The following is an 8,802-nucleotide window of genomic DNA, read 5'->3' as shown; positions in this document are numbered from 1 at the left end:
TGAGGAGGGCGGTCGAGTAGGTGACGTTCTGCAATCGCTTGCAGCAGAAAAGGGTTCAGGCTCCGTGGGATTCAGGCAGGTTATCAGTCGGTAGAGGGGGGAGGAGGAGGAGGAGGAGGAGGAGAAGGTCTGCGTGGCAGACATAAAGATGGTGTTCCGGAGTGAGGAGATGTGCCTGGCGCAACTGTTTCTGCAGTCCGGCGCCGAGTATGACTGCATCAGTGAGCTGGGAGAACTGGGACTGGTGGAGTTCCGAGACGTGAGTATGGAGACAGTGATGAAGATCATGTTCTATCTATCTATCTATCTATCTATCTATCTCTCTTTCTATCTATCTATCCACTGTATCTGCCTGCCTCCCTGCCTGTCTTGTCTCTCTATCTGTCTGTCTGTCCACCCAGCTGACCTGTGCCGCTCTGCCCCCTCTGCTTCCAGCTCAACCCCAGTGTCAGCTCCTTCCAGCGGCGCTTCGTCAGCGAAATCAAGAGATGTGAGGAGATGGAGAGGATTCTGGGTAAGTCACGCGGCTCTCGGGGGTGTGATGGATGCGTGGACGTTGTTCGTTGGAGGTGTCGGCCTCCCCCGTCTCTCACACGCGCAGGTTCTCCTGTGCTGTCGGCCTGCAGGCTACCTGCTGAGGGAGATCCAGAAGGCCAACATAGCTGTCCCAGAGGAGGACGACAGCCCGCTGGCCCCGCCCCCAAGACAAGTGCTCGAGATCATGGTACGGGCGCCAGCTTGCCTCTGAAAATATAATATATTTGCATATGTTGGTTTGAGTCTGTTTGTTTGTTTGTTTTAATAATCCAGGGCAACAGATTTGTTGAAAACATGCATTCATAAAACGTTCATGAAGATGTGAGTTTTTTAATGTTTGAGGCTCTCGTAGTGCCCGGGGGCCATGACCATCACATCAAATGAGCTGAATGTTTAAGATGCATTGAAATCTTTTAATTGAACATATTTTTACACAACAATCAATAAAGTGCAGGATGGATGGCTTTTGCAAAGGAATTGAATAGATAAAGCTGGAAAGAACAAGCGATCCTGATACATAGCCTACTCTATGCAAGCTACGCAGCCAGTACAGCCAGTTGTTGTGAATGGGTTGCGCAATGCTATTGCCTGCAGCTACGCAGGTTATGGTTTTGAACATAAACTCTATGGAAAGAAGCGTGAGTTTGCATCAAAAATAATTTTACGTTCAAGACAACTCTGAAATGCGGTACAAACGTCGTCCCGTATCGATTCAAAGGGGGATTTCATTGTCAAATACGGGACAATTCTGTATTTTAAGGGACGGTTGGCAACTCTACTCTGCTCTAAAGTTGCAGCTGTCTAACGCTGTGAAATGTCCTCCCTCGCAGGAGCAGCTGCAGAGGCTGGAGATGGAGCTCAGCGAGGTGGCTCGCAACAAGGAGAAGCTGCAGAGGAACCTCCTGGAACTAACAGAGTACACGCACATGCTGAAGATCACGCGCACCTTCATCCACAGCCGCTCCAGAGTGAGTGTGCGTGCGCGCGCATGCACAAATACTCACTGAGTGTATGTCATGCATCACAGGCAAAGATGCTTCCTCTCATGCTGTCAGCAGCTCGCCTGTTATCTTGTCGCTGACGTCTTTCATTTCCCCCGGCGGCGGCAGTGGAGCCAGAGCTGAGAGCAATTGATGACACGCCTTCAGTGCAGCTGTGCAAAATGCAACATTTTATTATTCTTTTTATTTATTTATTTATTTATTTATTTACAATAGTGATACGTGTCTCTAGCCCAGGGGTGGGCAAACTTGTTGACTGGTGAGGCCACGATGGGTTCTAAAATTTGACAGAGGGGCTGAAGCAGCAGCAGATGGATGGAGTGTTTTGGTGACCCACCTCATAGGAGAAAAATATATGATGGGATCTGTGGAAAACATGTGCTTTAATGTCAATTGAAAATTAACAAAAGCGTTACAACAAAATGTCTTTGAGCCTCTCGGTATTTAGCTCTTGATTGAAATGACCCTTAAAAGGACTGGACAAAGCTGATTTAATACAGCTATATTATTACTTACTTACTATTAATATGGTTTCTTCAAGTTCGGCGGGCCGGATTTAAAAGCTTAACGTCCTGCATATGGCCCCCGGGCCGTAGTTTGCCCATGCCTGCTCTAGCCCGTCTGTAAACTCCTCAGAAATGAGAAAAGATGTTTGAGAAAGACGCTTTCATCTCCACAAAGCACACGCTCAACCACTCATTTCAGAAAATTAACTCTTTGTGATGTCACAAAGGGCACTGATACCTCTCCCAGGTCACTGCCCCCAGACAGGTGTTCTGCCCCAGTGAGACTGCTTTACTGACATCTTGATCCGACCGGCCATTTCTTTAGACCGATTGCCCCTTTCTAAACGAGTAAAACCGTTATCTGAACTCTCCTCTAATCAAACATCCTGCTTTGTTTTTGCACCCAGCACGAAGCGCTGGGCCCCCAGTACGAGGAGTTCCCCACCATGGAGACGGACTCGGTGTCGGGCTGCACTGGCATGCAGCGACTCGGTGCCAAGCTGGGGTAAGCTGCGGCCAGTTTGTCGCTACTTCGTCCTAATTGGATCCCAACCTGTGACTTAATCTGCTCCTTTCTCTGTCCGCAGCTTCGTGTCCGGCCTCATCCAGCGGGTGAAGGTGGAGGCCTTCGAGCGCATGTTGTGGCGGGTGTGCAAAGGTTACACCATCCTAAGCTACGCCGAGGTGGACGAGAGCCTGGCTGACCTGGACACTGTGAGTGCGGACGCAGAGCTTTAGCATTCTTCTCCGAGGTCAACCAAGCTGCTTCCCGGCAGCAAACGGAGATAAGTTCCTTAGTTAATGTCAAACCAGCCAGTGCTGGTTGACAAAAGAGAAATCATCAGCCAGGCGGGTGAAAGAATGTTCAATCGTCTGTGGTTAAAAGTTACATTTTGTGTGTTTCTTGGTTAATACGTCTCAGAGTTCACACTGCAAAAGGCAAAGAAACTACAGGAAATGTCAGAAAACAATAATAAATAAACACTATTTCGGCACTATTTCATCCTCCAGAAACAATTCCTGTTGTTTTTTTTTCCGTAGTTGCGGCTTGTTTTTCTTCATTCTGAAGTTTAGTGCCAGTTTAATCCTGCTATAAAAGTACTGTCCACTGTCCCGCTGTAACACAATATTCATCTAATTTAATCAAACAGTCCTGTTTATACAGTATCTGCTGCCAGAACATCATGAGGCAACTTATAAGCAATTATCAGGTTAAATGTACTTTCCATGAGTGTCACGTCCACCAAACTGAATTTGAAACAATCCCGATTCAGTGAGTCAGTTCCGTGCCAGGTTTGAATTAAAAGGGCTGAAACTGAGAGCGATGACGATGGTACAAATATTTTTCTGGGTTTCAGGGCGAGATCAGCAAGAGCGTGGTGTTTCTCATCTCCTTCTGGGGAGACCAGATCGGGCAGAAGGTCCAGAAAATCTGTGACTGGTGAGAACGACTCTGGGCGCGTTCAGACTGCCAGCCAAAATCAGATTTTTAGCCCAATCCAGATTCAAACCGGATGGCTCTTTTGATTATATGACATCAAACGACACGTGCTGGACGACGCCTTCGCTCCAAAGTCGTTGCTACAGCAACCTGTAAGATCGGTCACTAATGTGGCCCCAGTCTGAACAGAGCCAGATCCCATTTGGACACTTGCTAATTTTGATTTGAGAAGGAATCTGATTTGAATCAGATTCGCCTGCAGTCTGAACGCAGCCTCTGTCGTGTAACAACAACAACAACAATACCGAGGCCGGGGGAAAAACAACCTCCTGATGCGTCTCCTTTTGTTGTGCCGCAAGTTACCACTGCCACCTGTATCCGCACCCCGAGAACGACGAGGAGCGGGCGGACGTGCTGGACAGCCTGAGGACGCGCATTCAAGACCTCAACAATGTAGGATTCGCCGCCTCCTTGACCGCCATGAATAACAGCAAACGCTAAAAAACTAAAACGACAACCTGGCCGTGTACAACCGCAGGTGCTGCACCGCACCGAGGACTACCTGCGGCAGGTGCTGCAGAAGGCCTCCGAGTCGGCCTACACCTGGGTGGTGCAGGTGAAAAAGATGAAGGCCATCTATCACATCCTCAACCTGTGCAGCTTCGACGTCACCAACAAGTGTCTGATCGCCGAGGTGTGGTGTCCCGTCAGTGACCTGGCCAACCTGCGGGGGGCGCTGGAGGAGGGCTCGGTGTGTAGAACGGCAGATTTGTTAGGTTTTCTTTAATGTACAGCGTTTTGTTTTTGTTGTTTGATGTTCTCGTGGTTCCAATTTTCCATTTCCTCCTCGTCCCTCCAGAGAAAAGGCGACGCCACCGTGCCCTCCTTTGTCAACCGCATCCCGAGCAGCGACACTCCTCCCACCCTGCTGAGGACCAACAAGTTCACGTCCGGCTTCCAGAGCATCGTGGAGGCCTACGGGGTGGGGGACTATCGCGAGGTAAGCCCAGGTAAGAAAATCTTTTTTTGTATATGTATATAATTACTATTTTTACTGTCAAATCCATCAAGTGGAGTTTGACAACATCATTTATCACCTTCTTTTGGCCTCGGCAGCTCCTTACACCATCATCACCTTCCCCTTCCTCTTCGCCGTCATGTTCGGCGACCTCGGCCACGGCGCCGTCATGTGTCTCTTCGCCCTGTGGATGGTGCTGACGGAGAAGAAGCAGACGCGGAGGCGCCCCGGCAATGAGGCAGGGGACACCGTAAACGGGTAAATGGGTTTAGGCTGGCGGCATTGACGGCTGACTGACTGTGTGTGTGTGTGTGTGTGTGTGTATGTGTGTGGCTCTCAGATCTGGGAGACCTTCTTCAGCGGCCGTTACATCATCCTGATGATGGGATTGTTCTCCATCTACACCGGTCTGATTTACAACGACTGCTTCTCCAAGTCCCTTAACATGTTTGGCTCCGGCTGGAGCGTCAAGGCCATGTTTGCCAACCAGCAGTGGACGTGAGTTGACACCTTTTTCACCTTTTTGTTTTTTTTTCTCTACTCTCTATGTTTTCATCTCATTAGAATAAACTAAAGTTTACTTTCCTATTTTGGTGCATTTTCTTTTTTCGGTTCCATCCACAGAAATAAAACCCTCCAAAGTAACGCGTTGCTCACCCTGGACCCAAACGTCAGTGGTGTTTTCGGGGGACCCTACCCGTTTGGCATCGACCCGGTGAGTTGATTCAGTCAGACTCTACAGACCCTCCCGCTCCATTGCATACATGTATTTTGGCTGAGGTGTGTTTTTTTTTGGTTTTGTTTTGATCAGATCTGGAACATGGCGGTGAACCGGCTCTCCTTTCTCAACTCCTACAAGATGAAGATGTCGGTCATTATCGGAGTCATCCACATGAGTTTCGGAGTGGTGCTCAGTGTCTTCAACTACCTGTAAGTCATTCAGATCCGTGTGAAAACCATTGTGTGCCGATTGGAATATCTGGAGTTGTTGGATGGATGGATGGATGGATGGATGGTTGGTTCCATCATAAAGTTCTTATTTTACTTTTGAGCTGTAGAAAAGTTCAGGATTTGTTTGAATCCACTGCCTTTGCTGGTGCAACAAAGACCTGAATGCAGCTGCAGACTGTAAACACACATTTACGAGCTGACGTTCAACACGTACAATGTTTAACAAATTCACGTCTCAGTTTAAAGTGTTCGAGGCCCTAAAAGTGGCTCTGCGCACGTTGTGATTCTGAAAATATTATTTTCAACTCACCATAAGTGAATACTAAATATCGACATGGAAAGACACATTTAAAATTGACTTCTTACATAAAGTCAAGGTGTTGTATATTTATAGTTAAAGTTGACTTTCTCCCCAATTTTAATAGATTCTCTCAACAACAAAAGAAATCACATCACTTTAACTCATCACTCTGTGGTGCGATGCAGTATATTAGACACCCTTTGCTTACTGGTTCACTTCTTCATTCCCTCTCTCTCTTTCTCTTTGACCTCAACCTCTTTCACAGGCACTTCAGACAGAAGTTCAGCGTCTACCTGCTGTTTGTCCCCGAGCTGCTCTTTCTCCTCTGCCTCTTCGGCTACCTGGTCTTCATGATTATCTACAAGTGGCTGGCGTACGGCGCGCGGGACTCCAGCCAGGCCCCCAGCATCCTCATCCACTTCATCAACATGTTTGTGATGCAGGGGAAGGACGTGGCTCCGCTCTACCCGGGACAGGTTAGCATTGTTAGCCGCCGCCGCCGAGGATGTGTTTCTCTGTGGTATTTTTTTTGCCGCTTGTTGACGCCCGCCGTCGTTCATGATGAATCCACAGACCGGCCTGCAGATATTTCTGATCCTGGTGGCCATGATGTCCGTCCCTGTGCTGCTGCTGGGGAAACCGTTTTACTTGTACTGGCTGTACCGCGGAGGCAAAGGGCTGCGCAGACGCAGGGTATGTAGGTTGGAATCACACCCACTGCCGCCGCCGCCGCCGGGTTCGGAGCGAATGCTGCAAAACTGTAATTCAACGTCGTTCTTTCAGGGTTACGAGAGGGTGAGGCGCGTGAGCGAGGACGATGGCTCCGCAGCGCCGTCCTATGAAGACGAGGAGGAGGAGGAGGGGCTTGATGAGGTGGACAGCAGGGAGTCTCTTCCCAAACAGGTATGGGAGATTCACAAGGACTGTCCATACTGAACAATTCAGTCTGGAAATATGGCCCCAGGATAAACTACTATCTGTTTTCTGGGCTGCCTCTCATGATAAATTATCTAAAAACTGCATAGATCTCAAGAAAACAGTGTATTAAGCCCTCTGCTTACAGCCTCCTGCTAAAACTGGACCTTCTGCACAAACACTTTTTTACTAAACTTCAACAGGACAAATAGGAACTATTTATGAACTAAAAACTTGCACAATATAATTTTAAATCCTCTATAGCCTCTTTCAGAATCTCTGAAACTCTCAGCCTGTAATGTCACATGCATTTTGCAGTTTGACTTTGCCGACGTGCTGCTGTACCAGGCCATCCACACCATCGAGTTCTGCCTGGGTTGCATTTCCAACACAGCGTCGTACCTGCGTCTCTGGGCCCTCAGCTTGGCTCACGCTCGTGAGTGTAGACACCTAAAAATAGCGCAGTCATACATTTCTTTTTTGTTCTGTTATTTGTTTGATTGTCTGTCCCATTGTTAATTTTGCGGCTCCCTGGTTTTCAGAGCTGTCGGAGGTGCTGTGGGGCATGGTGATGCGTCTGGGTCTGAGGGTCACCACCAGAGTCGGGGTGGCGTTTTTGGTCCCTGTGTTTGGCCTCTTTGCGATGCTCACTGTGTCCATCCTGCTGGTCATGGAGGGGTTGTCGGCCTTTCTCCACGCTCTCCGACTTCACTGGTGGGTATCAGCTGCTCCGGATACAGAGGAGTCATGTATTTAATCGACTTTCGGGAAAGGGATAAAGCCTGCTACGCTGCTGCCAGCCACTAGAGGGCAATCACAATATTGTGGCGCTGCCATGGGGAAAACTGTCATGTGCTTTGCCTGGAATAAAATGCCATTCTGGCTGTTCTACAATTATTCAAATTGTCATAAGAGACATAATTCTATTCCTGATTGTGGTGTTTAATTTAATTTAGATGATACACAATGTGTTTGGTAAATTAATTTGAAATAGTCATAAATTTAAAAAGGAAATGTTAAAACTAACCATATCTTATTTTAGGGTGGAGTTCCAGAACAAGTTCTACCACGGCAATGGAGTCAAGTTCGCCCCCTTCGACTTCTCCCTCCTGCCCTCCGCCTTCGAACAAGACGGCCTGCTGTAAGAAGACGCGCGCACACTCTTTGTCTTTGTGGCATCAGTGGAGGCCAACTTGACAATTTGGCGGGATGCTGAAACAATTCACACTGTGACAAGGACAAGAAACTTTTGAGGACAACGGCTCGAAAACACACACTCAACTCTTGTAGCAACATTTTTCCACTGTTTTTAAAATGGTTATGGGCTGTGCTGACTGCCTTACTACTCTACCCAGCAGGCCCCTGGAAATATACATAGGCTTGGAGTTCCTACTATTATGTGAGTTCTGTTAGTTCTTAGGTGGGTCGACACTTCCTTTCTCGCCTGCACCAGTCAGGTGGATTTAAAAGTTTCCTTTGCATTGTGCTGCGCAAACTGATCTTTGCATTTACTTCCAACATGGTGTTACGGATAAACGGTTATACGGTACAATGTGAAATATATAAAGACCATATCAAGCATCCTGTCGTAGTGCCATACAGAATTACTTAGGATGATATCATGGGGATGCCTGAAATCTCCATGTGATGAGAGAAAACCTGAAGGCATTAAAATCTGAAGAAAAATTCAAAAACACACAAAAAATGATTCTTTTGTGAGGCATATGGTCACAACGCACTTTGCAGAAATGATTGTACAATGAACTTTTCACAGACTGTGATGATGCCAAAAAATCCTCAACTCTTTGCTACTGCTTATTTACTCAGTATTGCATTCATTTAGCTCCCTTGTAATCTAAGTATGAAAACATCAAATCACACGAGAAAAAAAATAATCAATGGACCTTTGGTCTTTCTTTACTGCTGGTACTGCTTGACGCATTTGTTATGATTATTATTCATGGTATTTATTTAAAAAATAATTGTCTGTATAAGTCCAATATTTTACTGTTTTGATGTGTTTAATAAAGGTTTCATGAAAAGCAAGCAAATAATTCATTTGTATCCCGTGTGATTTCTCATCTTTCTAGCTTCTGATCGTTCCCTGCCAATAAAGAATAATAGCTGTGGGA

At 47.0% G+C, this 8,802-nt stretch overlaps 1 protein-coding gene across 1 annotated transcript in view; it reads left to right on the top strand.

Annotated features, from left to right (window-relative positions):
• atp6v0a2a (ATPase H+ transporting V0 subunit a2a) overlaps window positions 1-8,724 on the top strand; it is a 9,131-nt gene extending 407 nt beyond the window's left edge. The window contains exons 1-20 of the mRNA XM_076044903.1: window positions 1-259; window positions 436-514; window positions 627-724; window positions 1,368-1,505; window positions 2,452-2,549; window positions 2,632-2,758; window positions 3,403-3,485; window positions 3,845-3,938; window positions 4,024-4,236; window positions 4,345-4,495; window positions 4,602-4,741; window positions 4,844-5,001; window positions 5,128-5,218; window positions 5,315-5,433; window positions 6,021-6,231; window positions 6,329-6,448; window positions 6,539-6,658; window positions 6,989-7,106; window positions 7,213-7,384; window positions 7,713-8,724. The exon at window positions 1-259 is cut by the window's left edge and continues 407 nt beyond it. Of these exons, the coding sequence (XP_075901018.1) occupies window positions 149-259; window positions 436-514; window positions 627-724; window positions 1,368-1,505; window positions 2,452-2,549; window positions 2,632-2,758; window positions 3,403-3,485; window positions 3,845-3,938; window positions 4,024-4,236; window positions 4,345-4,495; window positions 4,602-4,741; window positions 4,844-5,001; window positions 5,128-5,218; window positions 5,315-5,433; window positions 6,021-6,231; window positions 6,329-6,448; window positions 6,539-6,658; window positions 6,989-7,106; window positions 7,213-7,384; window positions 7,713-7,815 (2,544 nt within the window). The 5' untranslated portion in view covers window positions 1-148 and the 3' untranslated portion in view covers window positions 7,816-8,724. The remainder of the gene's footprint in view (window positions 260-435; window positions 515-626; window positions 725-1,367; window positions 1,506-2,451; window positions 2,550-2,631; window positions 2,759-3,402; window positions 3,486-3,844; window positions 3,939-4,023; window positions 4,237-4,344; window positions 4,496-4,601; window positions 4,742-4,843; window positions 5,002-5,127; window positions 5,219-5,314; window positions 5,434-6,020; window positions 6,232-6,328; window positions 6,449-6,538; window positions 6,659-6,988; window positions 7,107-7,212; window positions 7,385-7,712) is intronic.
• The last annotated feature ends 78 nt before the right edge of the window (window positions 8,725-8,802 follow it).

This window comes from Nelusetta ayraudi, unplaced genomic scaffold (genome assembly GCF_046127955.1).
Source record: "Nelusetta ayraudi isolate G7.1 ecotype Tasmania unplaced genomic scaffold, CSIRO-AGI_Nayr_v1 ptg000083l, whole genome shotgun sequence".
In the NCBI taxonomy this organism is placed as follows: Eukaryota; Metazoa; Chordata; class Actinopteri; order Tetraodontiformes; family Monacanthidae; genus Nelusetta; species Nelusetta ayraudi.
Note: the sequence above shows the minus strand (reverse complement) of the source record. Positions and strands in the feature narration are given on the sequence as shown.